The following is a 19,351-nucleotide window of genomic DNA, read 5'->3' as shown; positions in this document are numbered from 1 at the left end:
ACCTGACGCTGAAGCTTTCCGTAACACGACTTCTTAAAGAAGCAGGAAGTGTTATTCATTTCGTAATATTGGGAAGTTTGAATCCCGCCCCTTTATTTACCCGCCTCCAATATTGACCAATCGAAAGGCTTATCGCTGATTGACGGTCAAGCTGTCCAATCGACTGCCGCTTCCCTGGGTTGACAAATATACAAAGATCCCGCCTGGATTCCCGGTTACCGGTTCGTCCACTGCTGCCTTCCACGCCGTAGCGGCGACCCGCCGGGACTTCCTGCGGCCTGTGGGTTACGGTAACCGAACTGCCCCGGAGGCGGGTCGCCAGAGGCTGAAGACACTAAACGGACTAAGCGCTATCCTTTGAATGGAAGCGGGCGGTTTCGTGTCCGTGGAAACGCCGGGCGTTGACGGCCGGGTCACGGGCGCTGCAGCCAGGGCAGAGTTTCGATGGCTGGGTGGCAGGGTGATGGACGCCACGGGAGGATTCGGTGGGTCCTTCTCACCGAGAATGGCAGCGGAACCGGACTTTACCCTGGAGTTGCACCGAACCGCTCCGGAGCCCTCGACCTCCGTCGAGCCAGAAATGGACTATGAAGGGCTGCCTCGGGGAGTCGCCAGCAGCACCCACATGCTGGCGGGGTCCGTGGCCGGGGTCATGGAGCACTGCCTCATGTATCCCGTCGACTGCGTGAAGGTATCGGTGCAAAGGAAGCCTTCTCGCTGCCTGTTTTGAAACGTTTCCCTCCCGGTTCGCGCCTCGGTACATCCGCTGGTTGAGCAAACCAGAGCCGACCGGATGTAGGCCTCAAAAAAAGCCTGAGCTCGAATGGGCTAGGCTACAAGCTAACGCGGGGTTAGCAAACCGATGCTAAGTTAAGAGGTAAAGCGACAGCACAAGGTGACCCGACTAGACCGTCTCTTATCGGGTAGCCGCCCGGCAACCGGCTCTGCTTTGGCGGTCGCCTCGTCTCACCTGGCGAGCACGTAGCATAAATATCACCCAAGCTAAAGCTCTGCAGGGCTAGCATGCACCCATTATCGGACAGCGCAGTTGTAGTTCGTACGTCATTACGGTCAAACTGGGTCACAGAAACTCACCTTTACCCAGCATGCATCTCCCTTGAGCCTGCGTGTTCAATTCGTGTTAATCTTTATACTGAACGCGGTGCTAATTCAAAGCCATGTCTCCTTGGCTCCATGACCGGTTTCCATGGCACCGGGGTCACTTGTGAAAGGACCTTTTCAAATCGTTCGTGCGTCGGAGACCGAAAGGATGTTTGAGTGAGAATACTTTTTGTTGTGGCATTTCATGGAGACTCGTGATGCGTCAGATCCAGTAAATGTGCGCGTTGATGCGGATGATTCGGAGAGAAACGCCGGCCGGATTGGGACGAGGACCGGTTCTCCAGCGGACCGGCGCTGGGGGGGGGGGGGAAGTGTTCGCTGCCTTCTGGCTTTGCCTCCTGAGGGCAATTAAGCCTCTCTTGGGTTTATTTGTTAGCCGACAAAGTCCAGGTGGGACCGATTCTGGTTTTGTCCTGGGTCCAGGTGGGACCGATTCTGGTTTCGTCCTGGGTCCAGGTGGGACCGGTTCTGGTTTCGTCCTGGGTTGGGGAGGAGTCACTGCTTCAACGGTACCGGAGTGGGAGGGGTTAATGGAGGATGACTGCGCATATTATCTGAGTTTCCATTTCCCAGAAGCAGCTGGAGGGAATGTCCCGAGGCCAGACGTGCTCCAAATATTTACCAAATATTTACTGGGGGGGGGGGCGGTTCCCTAATTGCATGTTATGAAAAGTTCCCTGATTGCTCCATCTTGGTCCGGAGCCCTGAAATCGCTCCGGTGTTCCTTCGCCTCGGCTTCTCCTGATTGGACGCCGTTTAATTAATGGGTTCTAAACTAAATGTCTGCTTTCCCGTCAGACTCGTATGCAGAGCCTGCACCCCGAGCCGGGGGCGCGCTACAGGAACGTGATGGACGCCCTGCGGCGCATCGTGCAGACGGAGGGCGTGTGGCGGCCAATCAGAGGTGTGAACGTGTTGGCGGTGGGGGCGGGGCCTGCCCACGCCCTCTACTTTGCCAGTTATGAGAAGATCAAGTTCTCGCTGAGTGACGCGATTCATCCGGGCGCCAACGGTCACTTTGCCAACGGTGAGAGGCTGCACTGAAACCACGGAGCGGATTGATAGATAGATCGATCGATTGATTGATTGATTGATTGATTGATTGATCGATCGAATGGTGTTAACCTCTCCTCGCCGTCCTGCAGGAGTCGCCGGCTGCATGGCCACGCTGCTCCATGACGCCATCATGAACCCGGCTGAAGGTAAAGCCCCCGTGCACGCACACACACGCCACCGGGGGGCGCTGTTGGATGATTAACAGCTTCCTGGTGTTCATCCTCTCCAGTCGTGAAGCAGAGGATGCAGATGTTCAACTCGCCGTACCGCGGCGCTCTGGACTGCGGGGCGTCTCTGCTGCGGCGCGAGGGTCCGGCCGCCTTCTACCGCAGCTTCACCACGCAGCTGACCATGAACGTGCCCTTCCAGGCGCTCCACTTCATGACCTACGAGCACCTCCAGGAGCGCCTGAACCCGCGCCGACGGTACGACCCCTCCTCCCACGTCGTGTCCGGCGCGCTGGCCGGAGCCGTGGCCGCCGCCGCCACCACGCCGCTGGACGTCTGCAAGACGCTCCTCAACACGCAGGAGGCTCGGGCCGTGCACGTGATCCAGGCCGGGGCGGTCGGCCGCCGCATCTCCGGCCTGGGCGAGGCCTTTCGGACCGTGTACAGGACGGGAGGCGTGCCCGCCTTCTTCAAAGGCGCCCAGGCCCGGGTCATCTACCAGATGCCCTCTACCGCCATCAGCTGGTCCGTCTACGAGTTCTTCAAGTACTTCATCACCAAGCGGCAGCACGAGAGACGGCTGCGAGGAGACGGCGGCAAATGAACACCCGGCGTCGGCACGGCAACGCGAGGCTCGAGTCCACCAGTATCGAGTATCGATTTCTGAACGGCTGAGAAGACTCAGGATCTTAGATGCTGCTTTGTTATTGATCGCGCAGGAGAGCAGCTCGTAACGCTCGGCCGTCCTCGAACGTTATTTATTGCCTTAAAGTAGGAGTTTTTATTTTATGTATTTAAATTTCATACAAATCTGGACTAGGAAGGATCACCCTCGGGGTTAGGAGTGGTGAGTCCAGCCCAGAGCGGGAACTGGTTTAAACCGGTTTGTGCTGGTTGAACTGGTTTAAAAGTATTTTCACGTGTGACCCGGGTCTGACCCAGACCACTTGGATGCGTATCCGATCCAGGTCGCGTTGAGCCGACCTCCACGTCCCTGGTACTCGACATGCACGCACACACACACGCACACACACACGCACACACACACACACACACGCACACACACACGCACACACACACACGCACACACACACACACGCGCACACACACACATTGTGCGGCGCCTACCAGGAGCATTAAGCCCCCGAACGTAGCGTTAGCCTTGGTTTCACTGCTGCTGTAATGCCTCTGGCCACCAGGGGGGGCACGACTCAACCGTTACAATGAGAGGAGGCTGAAGGTGAAATTCAGCAAAATCAAATCAGTCCGAATATTTACGCTGCTTTTAGTGGAAGAACAAAATGAGGAAGTGAATGGACAGGTGTGTGACCTTCGGCGCCACCCTGAGGGCGGAGCTTCAATCCTGTAACGCGTACAGATGCCTTCAGATCGCCGCCGTGTATCCAACACAACGAAGAGCTTCCCACGCAGAGGGAACGCCGTTGAGGAGCCATCGGGGAGAACTACATAAAACAGAGGTTATACACGGAGCGGTCCACGGAGCGGTCCTCCTGAGCCGGGCCGGTCCACGGGCCGGTCCTCCTGGGACGGGCCGGTCCACGGAGCGGTCCTCCTGGGCCGGGCCGGTCCACGGAGCGGTCCTCCTGGGACGGGCTGGTCCACGGGCCGGTCCTCCTGGGACGGGCGTGGCACGCTGGCGTTTGAACTGTGAATAAAAGGAGGCAGCGTCTTCTGTTGGTGGAGCGTCTCTGTGTCTGAGTCTTCATTCCTGGGGGGGGCGGGACGATGTCCTCGTCTCACCGGAGGGATGCGGCGTGCTTCTGGGATGACTTGTTTGGAGTCAGGGTTGTGAAAAGGTCAAAGGTCAGCAGTGTTTGGTGAAAACAGCAGAGCCGTTATCAGAGCCAGAGCGTTTACGAGCCCGTCCAATCAGGCGCTCTCATCTGCATCCATTCCTCTGCTGCTGTTTATCCTGGCTGATAGCGGGGCGGACCTGCGGTGCCCCCGGGCCCGGCACCGGATCAGCACCGGGAGGGCAAGCAGAGTCCGCGCCGACCGGCCTGGATCTGAACCCGCAACCCGCCACGGCGTGCATGAGCAGCACCAAACCAGACGTGTCACACCTTAGCTGACAGGTGAGCTGGTTCTGGTTCTGGGGGGGTTCTAGACCCACGAGGCCTTCCTGGGCCCCCCCCCGGCAGATCGTCTTTCCCTCCCTGCCTCCACGCTAAATCTCCTGGAACGTAACCTGATCCGTAGAGTCGGACAGGAAGGCCCCGGGAGCCCGCCTTCCACCAGAGGTCAGGAGGTCAGCGCCAAGGTCAACATCAGGCGTGTGCACGTGTTGACAAAATATAAGATGAATGACATGGTGGAAGCCCCGCCCGCTCGCCACGCACACATGCGGCACGGAGCGGCGTGACGCGGCGGCGCGCCCACGCACCAGCTTGCTTAAGGGCGGGGCCACTCCAGAGGAACGCGCGCTGGCAGGAGGAGGATGAATGCGTGTGAGGTTCTGCTCGCCCTGCTCCGGTCCGGTCCAGCTGGCCCGGCTCGGTTCTGGTGATGGATCGGTGTGTTATTGCAGCGGCTGACAGCCGCGGACAGTCTCCGGTCCCGCCGGTAAACACGGCGCTGCCGTCCGTCTTCCCAGAAACGGAACGTTTTGGGCCCAGAACGCTGCTGAATGAATCACGTGATAAATATTTAGGTCCAGCCTGATGGACGAGTCCCCTCCCCGCCCTGGACACAGGACACCAGTGAGAGACATTTCAAAGCGAGCTCCGAGACGCTGACGTCACGGGCGCGGGCGTGACGCTGTGCAGCTGCTGCAGGTACTTTGGGCCCAACTTGAAGGTGTCAGATTCTCCGTTGGTGGCTTTCTCATTTGAAGGCCTGGACCGATGAGGAGCTCCAGTCGGACCAATTAGTCCTGGTCCTGGTCCTAAGGGGGAGGAGTCCAGCTTCAAAGACCTGAAAGCATCCGGATGGAAGAACCGAGCAGCCCCGGTACCGTGAACGGTTGACCTGGTGACCTGTGGTGATGACGTTAAGCGTTGTACTGCCCACTACTGCCCCGGCATGCACACTGCAGCCCGTTCGTGGGGGTACAAGGCAGAACTTTACAAAACACGCAGCAACAACGCTGGAACATGCACGTGATTGGAAGCGTGCGTGTGCAGGAGGCCTGTCTGGGCGTGCCCCAGCGGCTCAATGACGCCGTCTGATTGGTCATTAGGGACAGAGACAGCTCCGTTCGTTTGTTTGTTGTTGTCTCACCTTTACTGATTCTGCACAGAAATAGAGTCTCATTCTATTTTATTTTGCACATGAATAAGAATTATTCCTGATGTCGTCTTTTTAAATATTCTAAAACGGTTTACATAAATAAATTTTGCTTTTGTATAAACATTTTTTAAAAATATTTATTTCCTTTGATTTAAAACTATTCCAGTCTGTAAACATTCAGCCTCCTGCCCTTCATCATCATCATCCTCTCGCTGACCCAGAAAAGAGGCTCCAGCAGTTCGGAACCATCTGGACCAGACCCAGACAGTTGCTGTTCTGTGGAACCAAACTGGACCTTCTGGATCAGCGGAACCGGAGGAGGAAGAGGAAGAGGATGAAGAAGATCAGGTGAAGCAGGAATAGTGAACTGGAGACCCACAGAGGAAAACATTCATAAACATTAATAAATATTATTGATCAATTTAAACTGTAACAGGGAAACATTTACTTCCAGTTGCTGGTGGGTTTTTTAATTACTTTTAATTAATGAAATTATTTCGGATATTTTGCGTGTCTGTAAATTAATGTCAGATTTTATTCCCAAAATCTTTGTATAAATTTTCATCTAAAATTTTCCTCCTGCCTTTAAATTTTCAGCCGGATAACGGCCGATTGATCTTTATCAATAAAAATAAAAACACGCTCCGCATTATTAACCAAATAACTTTTTATATTTGCGTTTTAAAGCTTAAAAATAATTTAAGAATCCATAATTATTAAATGTACAATTTAGAGGCGAACAATTCTCGCATTTAAAATTCTGCAATTAAAAAAACACAAACATTTCTACTTTTAAATAGGAAAACTAAATTAAATTAATTTGACTGAATCTCAGAGCTCAGTTTATTTTATTTAAATCAGAGACTCTGTTTCTAATCGCTCCAGGAACCTTCTCTCCCTTCTCCTCATCGCGCTTTAACATTCTCCCGTCCAATTTCCTCTTCGGGGATAAATGGTGCAACTTGTAGCAATAATACCCCCTTCTTTCATACAGGCGCCCCCCCGCTGCGCGCACCTTCAGCCCGGCTGGGTTCTGGAGGAGCCTTTCTCCTCGAACAAAAAAAGCCTCCAGAAGGGGAACAAAGGTGACGGTGTTTTCCTCCGTCTTCCCTTCTCCGCGCAGAATAACCCGCTGCCTGCCCCTCAAATGGGAATATTAGGACGTCAATCTCACGGCCCCCGTGCACCTTTGTCTCTGCTGAGTGCGCGGCCCTGCCTACCACACACCTTTTGTCCCACGATCGGAGGCATTATTCCCGCGGCTGCAGCTCGCTCTCCGGCCGTATTTTAGGTGCTTAATCGCGTCTTTTAAAGGATCTCAAATAGGGAGAAACTTCCTACTTTCACGTCGCCTGGCACCAGAACAAAGAGTTCGCCCCCCCCCCCCCCCCGCTGTATGTTCGGGCCTGATTCGTTTACGGGCGCGGATTATTATTATTCATCTTTCTTTTCGTTGTTATAAGTTTCAGTATTTCTATATTTTTTTGGGGGGGGGGGGGGGGGATACAGAATGAAACGCACCTTTTCTCATTTTTCTGATTTATTTGTATAGATATGAAATAAACGCAAACAATTCTCTGATGAATCAAACAAATCAATCCAATCTAAAAAATATAGCATGTTAAAAAAACAACACTTGAAAACCGTGTTTCGGCGTTCAGATGACGCGCAAACGTGTCCGCGCGTGCGCGTCGGTCCCGAAGCAGCGCCAGCGGTTCCTGAACCCGCTCCTATAACGTCCATCCCGCAGCTCCCGACGCGCAGCTGCTCTCATCCGGTGAATCAACACGGTGGGGGCTCGACCCAACCGATAAGAAAGCCCGGTTCTGTTCGGGCTGGGGCTACCAGGCCCGGATCCCTTGGCACGGTGTGACCGCCGTCCCTTGGGGTGTCTGGGCCTGCGGGGAGCCGCCGAGGCCGCTCATGGTTCCCAAGTTCACGTTCATGAAGGCGTTGGGGGTCCCGGCCGGAGGCAGGGGGGGGAGGCTGCTGTACGTGCAGCTGTAGTTGCTGCTGTACGCGGGGCTGTTGTACGTGTACGCGCAGGGGTATCCGTTATAACCGTACGGGTTGGATCCGTACGGGGAGGCGGCGGCGGCGGCGTAGCTCTGCGCACCGCCCAGACAAGGCTTCCCATCTCGGACCAGCACCGGCACGGCGACGCGCCGGGGCGGGGGCGGGTGGTGCGGGGCCCCCGCCGCCTCCAGAGACTTGTCCTGCCGCTGCCGTTTACACTTGTAGCGGCGGTTCTGGAACCAGATCTTCACCTGGTTGGAGGTGAGTTTGAGGCTGGTGGCCAGGTGCTCCCTCTCGGGCGCGGACAGGTAGCGCTGCTGCTTGAAGCGCCGCTCCAGCTCGAAGACCTGCGCCTGGGAGAAGAGCACCCTGGGCCTCCGCCGGCTCCGCTGCTTCTGCACCGGCCGCTCCGGGGCGCCCTGCCCGGCCTCCGCCGCCTCCTCCCGGGACAGCAGACCGCAGGTCTCTGGGCAGGGAGCAATGCGTAAATGTTCAATCTTTGTTTTTAGTGCGGAGATCAAACAGGGCGTTACCTGATAAATTAAACTATAAAACTGTTATTCAACGCATGGAATTATTATTAGCGCGTGACGCTGAAATATGAGCCAGACAATTAGAATAAAAATATATTTTCTCTTCATCACAATTAAAAATAGATACTAGTTGAAATGACTTTTTAATCGGATTAAACTCCAGTTTGAGGTGTTTCGAGGTGATCGGATGGTTTTTCGGTTTCTTTTAAAGCCTCTTTAAACTAATAATCGGGTTATTTTGGAACACATCAGTGTTTGTACTCTGGATCCGTCTCAGGCCTCTTGTCCCCGGGACTTTTATTGGGACAATGTCAATGTCCCAATAAAAGTCTCACGGCTGTCCCACGCTGGCGCTAGATATGTTCGAGATTAATGTCACGCATGGATTAAATTCGGAAGAAAAATACTGGATTAATTGTCCTAGGTGGGGGTGGGGGGGTTAAAGGGTAAATTAAATTATATTTTCGTCTTCCGGTTGCGTCACGTTGTGTTTAATGCGTGAATTGGCCTTTTGCGTGAATGCTAAGCTATACCACAGATGCTACTGGCCTAAAAGGACCCCCCCCCCCAGGCAGCTGTCTTTGTCTGGCCGGTACCGACAGACTTACGGTTCTCCTCCTCCTCCTGCTCGGCGGCGTCCAGCTTGCTTCCCTGCAGGCCGGTGTGGACGAACATGTCCGGGGACAGGCTGGTCTCCCCTCGGTCCTCCCCGCGCACCGCCAGCGCGCTGAGGAAGGCCAGGTTGTCCTCCCCGTCCGAGAAAGGGGGGCTGTCCCGGGCTCCGGCCAGCATGCAGGACGGCGCGGTCTGGAAAGGAGAGCCGCTCCTCTGCTGGACGTGGGTCCGGTGCTGGAGCTCCAGAACCTGCTGCGGGGACCCGCTCCTCTGCTGGGTCCGGTGCTGGAGCCCCGGGACCTGCTGCGGGGACCCGCTCCTCTGCTGGGTCCGGTGCTGGAGCTCCAGGACCTGCTGCGGGGACCCGCTCCTCTGCTGGGTCCGGTGCTGGAGCTCCAGAACCTGCTGCGGGGACCCGCTCCTCTGCTGGGTCCGGTGCTGGAGCTCCAGGACCTGCTGCTGCTCCGGTTTCAGGATGTCCTTCACGGAGAACGGCGTGGAGGTGAGCGGGCTCTGCAGCATCGCGTCTTCCAGCTCCTCTGCAGCACCGAGGAATCGAACCCCTGCACCGAGCAACATGCGCCCTCCGCCCTGCACGCGCTTCCTAACAAACGGCTGAGCTGAGGCGCGTCGAACCTTCGGGACCCCGCATCGCCGTGAAACGCACGGAAACGTGCGTGTTATTGTCCATGCGGGTCTCCGGTCTGGCAGATACAATGTCGGGTTTTGTGAGTGGACCTCGGACCGGGGCGAAGGAGCGGAGGGGGGGGGGGGGGGGGGGGGGGTTAAGTCCGTGTGGGCTCGAAGGGAATCATTCGGGAAAGGGAGGGCGGGGCGTACGTGACGTGACGTACGTCTGTGTTGGTTTGGGATTTGGGTGAATGTGGGAACACAGAATTCTACTGACTCGCTGCGCGTGCACAGATGATGATTTTACTCTCGCTGAATTCCACCCAGCCTTACGCGTGCACGAGCGTTGCTGCGCGAAGCCGCCAGTGGAAACGTGTGATCCACACTTAACGTCCATTGATCATATTGTCTGCGTTCCGATCAATGCACGGATTCCTCCTGCTGCTCGTGCGTAAACGTGTGCGCTCTTTGGAGAGGCGCGCCGTGTGGCCAGAGAAACGTGGCGCGTCAAGGTCATGTTGCAGGGAAATGAGACGGGGCCTTTGCTTTCATCGACCGAACTGATTGATCGGAGCGATTTGCCCTAAAACGTGTCTGTGACGTTTTGCCTGCACCAAATCTGCCCTGCTGCGTTTCTATGTTCGATAATTATTGATAACAGTTATAGATGAAGCTCCAGCAGTCAGACGTTGGACCTGCCGGGTCGGGTCCTGCAGCTGGTCCCGGTGTCTCTCTGCCCTCTTTATCGCGGGTGTTGTATTAATAACCGCGCCGGGCCGATAAGCAGCCCCCCCGGGGGCAATTAAGATTCCTCCAGGAAAACTAAGTGACGTTTTTAGCCCGGCCTTATCTGCTCCCCTTTCCGTTTTCCAGCGGGACCCCTCACCTCCTCTCCCCCCGCTCCCCCCGCGGCCTCCTCTGACAGCAAACAGGCCGAAAAAGTCTTTAAACTATAAAAACATTATGAATTGTATTTGGTTCAATGTTCATTAACATTTTAAAGTGAACAAATATCTAATTATTAAAAGCAAATATTTCCTTCTTTTCTTTCACTGAAATAAATCCTTTATTTCAAGTATTATTCTTTTTGATATAAATCCAAATATAACTTTTTGTTTTCTTCACGCAGAAGATCCAGATAATTTTCAGGATTATGAGAATTGTGTCTTCCGGTAATTTAAATAATTTATTTTCCCCGAAAAGAACTGAATGTTTGAAGAGTAATCTCAGAGCTCAGCTTCAGAGACAGAGATCAGAGGTTTGCGGTTCTGATGTGACTAAAAGATGAGTTTAAAGAGGCGGGATTAAACGGCTTTTATTGCGAAATTATATTTACATAAAACCCATCATTAAGGTTAATAGCCTGATTAAATTGAACTTTTAATTATAAACTTTAGATACCACACTGTTAAAGAAGTGTAAAATATAAAAGTCACTATTAATGAATAAAGAGAATAATAGGAGTTTATTTCTTTACTATTATTATTTTTGCTTCATTTTCAACTCGAAGACTCTGGAAAAGTTCGTTATCGTCATTAATATCAAATAATTAATGCTATATAATTTAAATACATCAAATAAAGATTAAATTCTGTATAGGGAATGCCTTCTTTGAGCATGCGCGCGGCCACAACAGTCGCGATCAGCTGTGAGTGAAGTGTGAACGTTAACTCTGGACTGGTTCTGGTCCGTGATCCGGATCACGGACCAGAACCGCTCCCTGATCTCTGGCACCGGTTCTGTGTGACTCACCCGTTCTCCCTCCGTCACCGTCAGCGCGTCCTCGTAAAGACGTCCCAAGACGGGAGAGTGTTTAGACTGGTACACATTTATTTTAAAGCATTCAATCCAGTGACGTCATGCAGGCTCGGTTTGCTGCGGGTCACGTGGGCCGACGCTGCGGCCTTTAGTTTGACTCAAGAGATGAAACTTTTGATTGGACCGTTATTCCAGGACATGATTCCCAAACTGGACTCGATGGATCTTTGGGCTCCTTTGAAGGTTCTCCAGAATGGATTTCCAAAACGGATCATGTTCAGAATCCGACCACCAAAGAAAGGAACCTGAAATAACTGCGATGGAACCTTCAAAATAAAAGACTGGGAGGATTCTCCTCTTTATTAGATGAAAATGTGCGTTTGTCAAAGTATGGGAGCCCCAGAGGGACAAACGCATGACAGCAACAGAGGCTAGTGTAAGGATTTAAAAGTGACAATTCTTCTTCTTCTTCGTCCACACTGCCCCCGATGGTTTCCGGCGGTACTGCTCCCTTTCGTCTCACCGACAGGAAATGATCTCAGCGTTTTCATGTAATGCCGAGCATGCAGGAGCTAGCGGTATGCTATAGCTAAAGTTCTGTGTGTCCTCCATAAGTCTTCAGGAAATGATGTCATCAGGTCCGGATTGTTTGGACAGAACCGGTGGAAGGAAGGATGAGAAGCATCGCTGTTGAGTATCTCTGTTCTCATTTCTCATTATTTATTGTGAAGATGTGAAAACAAAAACAGGCAAGTTGACATTTTGTTTAGACAACATGTCTCCAATATTCCGCCATGTTGTCGTTTTTATTCTCTTTTATTTCGGTTTGGCATCAGTTAAACCGTCTGTGTAGGCGAACCCCAGGGACCACGCCTCAGACCCCTGAGGTTTGGTCTCAGGTATAAAGTCTATCGGACTGACCCCCCCGCAGATAAACATCAGTAATGAGCCCCTCTTCCAGTCTGTTGAGCCTGGCTGGTGCCGACAGAGGAAGGTAGATGTGACCTTTGTGAAGCTTCTGTTTGGGCCTTTATCTCCGAGATAAGTCAGCAGACACTTGGCAGACATCGGAAGGGCAGCAGGGAACTTAATGGCCTGTTTGAGAGGTGCTCGTTCTGTCCGTCACATCCTGTTTCTGCAGCTTAACTCAGAAACCGGATCAGTTCAACCGGGATTTGATCTGTTTAAACAATCATTAGCGTTTACCTCATTTCTGTCATTTTTATTTGGTTCATTCTGATTTGTTGCAAAGAAACCGTTCAGGATCCGTTCACCAAATATTTTATAAACATTCCCTTCCCTGTATGAACCTGGGTGTGCCCCCCCCCCCCCCCAGTTGGGATAGGCCCCTTTATTAGCAAAAATTATAATTGACAAGCAGCGACTTCGATAAATTAAGTTTTCTTTCAATGAAATAAGATGTGTGTGTATGTGTGTGTGTGTGTGCGCGCGCGCGCGTGTGTGTGAATGGAGGTAACAATAGGAAATGCTACACCTCTTGTCTGCTGTCATCTGCGGCCCTGCGGAGGCGCCAGGCGGCTCTGGATGGTTGGATGGAACTAATCTCAGCCAGCCGCTGCAGTGCGTGTGTGTGTGTGTGTGTGTGTGTGTGTGTGTGTGTGTGTGTGTGTGTGTGTGTGCGTGTGTGCGATGACTAACAATTCTTCATGCTAAAACGCACGCGCTCCGCGGACTGAACCGCACAGAACCCAAAGAGCATAAATACAAATAAACAATAATTAACAGAACACGATCCAATAAATTTTATTTAAATCGATCTGTGAGATTATGGTAATTTCAGCAAACGTATTTATTCTAAACTCAGTTTGTGTTTGTTTCCGCGTCTTAAACTCTGAGAGGATTTAAAGATTAAATATGTATTATTATTATTATTATTTGTAATAGTAGTGTTATTTTTATATTAAATGATTTCATTAATTTAAACGCGTTTTCTGCTAACAGAAACTATTTTATTATTTAATACATTTGTTTCTTTAATTATTTCTTTGATTAGGACGCAGCAGAATATCGACAGAAACTTTATTGGTCTTTCCTCGCGCGCTCAGTTCGTTAAAAACATTTAAATTCGAAAGATATTTATTCCACGTGTCTGAAAGCTGAAAACCAAATCCCCTTTAATGTGGAATATTTGATTTTATTCCTCATTTAATTAATTATTGATAAACTCAATATACATAAATAATTTCCCATGCACGAGCAAAAATGCACGTAAATAAATCTTTGACAGATTGTCTAAAAGCTGCGCGTAAAGTTCGCGCGTCTCTGCGCCTGCGGTTTAAAGCCTTCTCGTGCACGGTGCGCAGTGACGCGTGCGTGCGTGTGTTTAGATAGCAGAGGCCTCCAGCCAGTAATAGCTCCATTAAGCCAAGTGGGAAGACGGAAACTCGGTGATCCGTAACGTGCACGTCCGCCGCGCGGGACAGAGCCAGCGTGCACGCGCCGTCCAAAATACTCCTTAAATGAAATCAAGCTTTAATAATCTGTGACGTCATTCTTTCCGTTCAGCATTAATGAGTAAAGTCGGGCCCGTGCTGCGGGTTCGAACGCCAGGCCTGCTGCTGCCGTGGAGTCCTTACGGGGGGGGGGGGCTCTATATCTCCCGAGCCCAACCGCGTGACGCAAGCGCGCGTGTTTACGAAGCCGTCCGGCGTTGCACGGTTTACCTAATGGGACTTCTGTTTCTCGTTGTCTGTCGCCCGGTCCGCCAGACTCCGCTGACAAACGACCGTCTTTACCGGCAGGAATTCCTGATTTATGTGGGAAATGAAGCGAGAGCGGGTTTTCCCGCCACGCAAATAAAGTAAATGATGTCCGAGCACGAGGACGGGAGGTTCGTGTAAACGCTCCCGAGGACAGGAGAGGAGGCGGTGATGGATGCGCGTGAAGGAGGGCGGAGCGGGGCGCGGGGCGCGGGAGCCGCCACGCACGCACGGCACCGACCCTCCATTGTTCGTCCTGCGGAGGAAACGCGGAGCTCTGGTTTATGCTGTTGCTTCCTAACTCGAGCAGACAGGCTCGCTGGACTAATTTGATGAAATCAAAGGAATGAAAGCCTAAACGGGCTTTGAAGGTTCTCGCCTCTGAGTTTTTTATGATGACTAATTTCCCCGTTTACTCTGAGAACAAGCCTGCCTGTCTGTGTATAAACTGGGGGGCATTAGTGCCTCCAGGGTGGAGACAGACACTCCATCACGGCGCAGACAGTCCAGACCCCCCCTCCCGCACCATTAGAGCCCCCCCTCCCCGTCTTCTTTATCAGCTCTCTATCTCCTAAACAGCGCTCAGCCTGGCTGCTTTACAACCTGCCGAGGGTTCCAGCCATCGATCACCGGGCGGGGCTCTGCCAGGCCCGGGCCCGTCCCGGCTCCTCTGGCCGGGAGTTGGGATCCTTTTCTGGAGCGTCTCACGGCGGACACCGGACGAAGAGCAACCGCGGGTCGTTCTGTCCGTTAATGCTAGCCTTTATTTTTTATTTTTGCAGCACTGAGTGAAAATAACACCAAAGCTGGAGCCGGAAGGAACGGAGGGCCCAGACCCCCCCCCCCCCCCCAAACCGTCTTCATTTAACACGAAACTCTTTATTTACACGTTACTTTGATTTTATTGCTACAGACGAGTTACGGGAAACATTTACCTCCAATATCATTTTACTAAAAACATGAAATGTGAGTTCAACCCAAGAAAACGCATTTTCATTTATCTTTAACACCAAAAAGGGAAACGCTTCTTTATCTTTGATGATAATGCTAAACGTTTTTCCTCTGGCCTCCCTCCACGTGTTTTTACTATTATAATCTGCCGTTTTAAGGGGGCGGGGGGCTCGGTGGGGAAGGACCCCCCCCCCCCCCCCCCGAATGTCTTGCAGGAACTCACTTGTTCAGAAAACGCGGAGAGAGTTCCCACTCACACGCACGACCTCTGTCAGGCCTGATGAATGAACAGAAAGATTCGAACGCGAGACGCGAGCAGCTCGTCACGTGTGCCGCTTCGGAAAAGTGACATTTCTGGTTTTAATTTATTTAAAATATTTATAAAAATACATTTGTTTCGATATACGCATTATAGAAGTGACTTATTACACTGGAACAAATCTAGTCTGTGAGGATTTCAGTCCGTCTCGCTTTTACGCACAGGTTTACGCACGAGGTGCAAAGTGACTTTTGCGCGTAAACTCCACACCGTGCGCGTTTACGCTGACCCGCCCGCGGTGCAGCGACCCCCGGGCGGCTCCGCGTGTTTAGGCGGAGGAAGGGCCTGTTTCCTGGAGCAGCCTAAACACGGCCCTCCGGAGCGCCGCGCTCAGGCGGCTCCGGTCTTCTCCCGGACGGACACCGACAATAGATCACTTCGCCCCCCAGAGGCGTATAGCTAGGAAGGCTCCGGAAGAGAAGGGGGTCAGGGGCCCCCTGCACCGCCGCTGCGCGGGAGTCCGTCATCCTTACACCCGTGGGATGACAGCAGGGCGGAGGGCTGGAGGATGTTTACGCAGCTCCGCAACGGAGCTTCCTGCCATTAGCTTTCACTTTCACTTCCAGGCGCGCAAACGGGCAGTAAAACCCGCTGAAAACAAATTCAGGAGGTTTAATCATCCAAAATAATTATTCGGGCTAAAGAAAGTGAAGGCTCCGCCCCTTAATTACACATTTATTATGACAAATACTTCCGGTTATTTATTGATCTCAACTATTTCACAAAATAAAATGTTGTTTTTCTGGTCAGGATGATTTTTAGTAGAGGAAGGATACTAATGGGCTTCCTCCTCTTCCTCCTCTGAAACATCTTCATCGTCAGGTTCATGTCTTCCCTCCTCCTCCTCCTTCGTGTCACTGATGAAGATTCTGGAGCCTCACATGCAGTAAATCACTATGGAGCGAACCGGATCAGAACATCTTTACAGAACTGCGAGCTGGGAGAAAATGAGTGTGTGTGTGTGTGTGTGTGTGTGTGTGTCTGTGTGTCTGTGTTTACACACTATTGTTGTGTTCTGTTTGACCTCGTTGACCTGTGCTGGATTAAACCTGCTAATGTATCTGCAGGTGTAATCACAGAGGTAAGGACACACACACACGACGGGTTGATTGACATGTTTGTTAGTGTGCAGTGGGCGGGGCTTAATGCACACATTCCCCACACACACACACAGCCCTCGGCAGCGCCTCCTGCTCGGGCCTGTCCCCGGCTTTGTGCTCGTGTGTTTGGCGGTTGGGAGATCACAGAGCTGGAATCACGACGGCGTTCCTTGGATGCATCTGAACGGCGACAGGAATGTCAGGAAGTGTCGGCCATGTTCAGACGCTCTCGCGTGGCGGTATGCGGCGCCCGGAGTCGCGTTTCATTGCTCCACTGATGCCGGTGTTGTGAGACGTGCCTGTGTGTGCATGAGGGATTAAATGAGTCTGGTCTGATGATGTCATTCTCAGGAACACGCTCTGATTGGATGATTGGTTCTGCACCGAGCCTGTGAGCGTCGGACCCGTTTAAGGTCCATCGGTTCCACAGATAGAACCGACCCCAACCAACCTGACCTCTGACCCCTCACTTAGACCCAACAGGACTTCACATGGTCATTCTCCTCCCATCTGATGGACCCGGAGCTCGGAGCACCGGTGTGTGTGTGTGTGTGTGTGTGGGGGGGGGGGGGGGGGGGCTCAGCTGCTGCAGGATGTGGAAAACCGCAGGGTCCCCCCGGGATCGGCCCAAAGCACGCAGCCGGCAGGTGTGGCATTCAAGATGGCTGCCGTGCCGATTGGCGCCCCCCACACACACACACACACAGAGTTACCATAGACGTTCACTCAACCCGCTTTATTCAAATGTAATTTAATCTCAGTCAGAATTGATGATTTATGGTCTCAAAGATGGAGTTTACTGTTATCTATGGGCTTCAACTAAGTGTTGTTGAGGAGGCGGGGCTTGGGCGGGCGATTTCGGAGGTTTATCTGATAGTGATGTAGCCGCTCCTTATATTACAAATATTTCCCCTTTTACGTTTTATTTATGTAAACGATTCTTTCTCACCCCCCCCCCCCCACCCCGCCCCGCTACCAGAACCGAAAGGTCAGGGAGGGGTCGCCGCTGTCATCGGCGAAGACATGGGAAACTATTATTGGAGCTATTGTGGAGCGGCCATTACTCATGCGAGGGGAAGTTTTCTTGTGTATCTGTGAGTATCTGCGTGTTCTAACAACCCGTTTACACAAATCTATCTATAGACGCCATCTTTGCTCTGATTGATGGCGCTGCAGCGGCGCTTAGACACGCCCACGTTTCCTCACGGCTGCACAATGCAACGCGCGTGATTAGCCGAGACGGCGAGTGATGATGGATCGGTCCTGCGTCCTGCTTCACACCAGTTTACGTGATTGATTAAAGCGATCCGATGCTCCGACTCGACGCAACGGCGGCGATGACTCGCCGTGTGGGAGGCGTTTGACTGCGTGCCCTCGGTGGGACGAGGCCCGGTGACCTTCCGGCGACCTTCAGGCAGTAAACAGCGTTCAGAGCGATGGACTCGGGCTGTTGCTCTCCGTGGTCAAAATGACAAGCTGTTAGCGGCGGCGGCGGTTCGGCGCCTCCATCCCGCGCCGCCGCTGGAAATAAAGAATGGAGCTTTTAGACGCTGCTTTGGGCTGAGAAACGCCGGCGGACGCCAAACGGTCCAATAAAACACACACGAGGACACACACAAAGACCCTGCCTCATCCTTCTTCTTCTTCTTCACCTTTACGGAGGGCGTTACCGCCACCTTCTGAACCGGGTATGGATCAGGCTCCTACTTCCACTAATGTAGCTTATTGAGGTACAGGCTCCACCCCTCCAGACCCAACAAGTCCGTTTGAACAATGGTGCTGCTAGAGGGCGTCAGTCAACAGTCCCCGCCCACTTTGACCTCCGACCTCCACCACTCCCGACATGGTTCAGTTTGTTGACGTGTGCGCAACGACACGGATCACCTCCAGGCTCCACACGGACGTGGAGGACCCCCCCCCCCCAACGTTTAAGATGGCCACCCTGACAAGTTCAGGAGGAAGAGATGAGACTCCCTCAGCAACCACGCCGTGTGTGTGTGTGTGTGTGTGTGTGTGTGTGTGTGTGTGTGTGTGTGTGTGAGAGTGTGAGTGTGTGTGTGTGTGTGTGTGTGTGTGTGTGTGTGAGTGTTCTGAACTGGTCCCTGAACCTCCCCTGCTGTTCACGCAGATGTTCGGATCCCTCCTGGCACACGCTCACATGCTCACACACACACACACACTCACACGCTCACACACACGCACACACACACACACCCTCACACTCACACACACCCTCACACACACGCGGCCTTGGGTCAGGCGATGACCGAAGGAAAGCAGCCGCAACAACTCGTCTTGTTCCGGCTGGAGGAAATCTGATGATCACTTTTCACTAATCCTCATCCTCATCCTCATCCTCACTGCGCCGGTGCGTTCAAGTGCAGAAGGAAATGATTGTAATTTTCAGCTGTTTTGATTGTTTGCAGGATGATGAACTGCATTAATTCAGTCAGTCAGGATTGTTTTAAGACAAACGTTTGTGCTTGATTATATTTACTTTAATACATTTCAGACATGCTGCACTTTTAGTCAGATTTATCATTTAGAGTATATTTATTCATATTTACATATTTTTCCCATTGAAATCTTTAAAGCAAACTAAAACCTGGACAATAAAAAAAGCAGCTTCCAGATGTCTAATAAAGTAGAACCCTAAATCCTCTCTTTTCTCCCGTTCGAGGAACAACGGGCGTGTTTTGATATTGAATTATCTTCTTTTCCATCCTGCAGATGAAGGTTTGGTCGTAAACTTTTTCCTGTCTTGTTCTCCTCCTGATAAATCCCTTGAAGGCCCCTGTCCTCCTGTCCTCCTGTCCTCCTGTCGCCTCCAGTCAGCAGGAGGACAGGAGGACAGGAGGACAGGAGCCGAGGCCGCAAGACGTCCATCACGTCGACAAATTGAGTCGATCAGCTGCGTCCAGGAGCATTGGCCCCTCGCCCCTTTGAAATCCGACACCGGATTGTTTCTGGAGAGGGAAAGCAGAACGGAAGCGGTGGAGGACCAGAGGAGGAGGAGGAGCAGCAGGAGGGCTGTGGAACAGCCACGGCGTGTGTTTGTGGCTCTCTGATGCGAGGGACCGCCCCGGGACGGGATATGAACGAGTGTGTCTGTGTG

At 52.4% G+C, this 19,351-nt stretch overlaps 2 protein-coding genes across 2 annotated transcripts; one reads left to right on the top strand and one right to left on the bottom strand.

The window, feature by feature from the left end:
* The first annotated feature begins 247 nt into the window (after positions 1–247).
* LOC137906604 (mitoferrin-2-like) lies at positions 248–4,045 on the top strand. Its single transcript, XM_068750892.1, has 4 exons — positions 248–691; positions 1,921–2,149; positions 2,268–2,324; positions 2,408–4,045. Exons 1-4 carry the CDS (start codon positions 362–364, stop codon positions 2,947–2,949), a joined length of 1,158 nt encoding a protein of 385 aa, XP_068606993.1. The 5' UTR covers positions 248–361; the 3' UTR covers positions 2,950–4,045.
* Positions 4,046–7,435: 3,390 nt separating this feature from the next.
* Positions 7,436–9,337, bottom strand: LOC137906997 (homeobox protein Nkx-2.5-like). The gene is made up of 3 exons (XM_068751304.1): positions 9,212–9,337; positions 8,752–9,100; positions 7,436–8,076 (listed from the first exon to the last, which is right to left on the bottom strand). The coding sequence occupies exons 1-3, from the start codon at positions 9,335–9,337 to the stop codon at positions 7,436–7,438; spliced, it is 1,116 nt and encodes a 371-aa protein (XP_068607405.1).
* Positions 9,338–19,351: the final 10,014 nt, after the last annotated feature.

The sequence above is a fragment of the Brachionichthys hirsutus genome, chromosome 17 (genome assembly GCF_040956055.1).
Source record: "Brachionichthys hirsutus isolate HB-005 chromosome 17, CSIRO-AGI_Bhir_v1, whole genome shotgun sequence".
NCBI lineage: Eukaryota > Metazoa > Chordata > Actinopteri > Lophiiformes > Brachionichthyidae > Brachionichthys > Brachionichthys hirsutus.
Note: the sequence above shows the minus strand (reverse complement) of the source record. Positions and strands in the feature narration are given on the sequence as shown.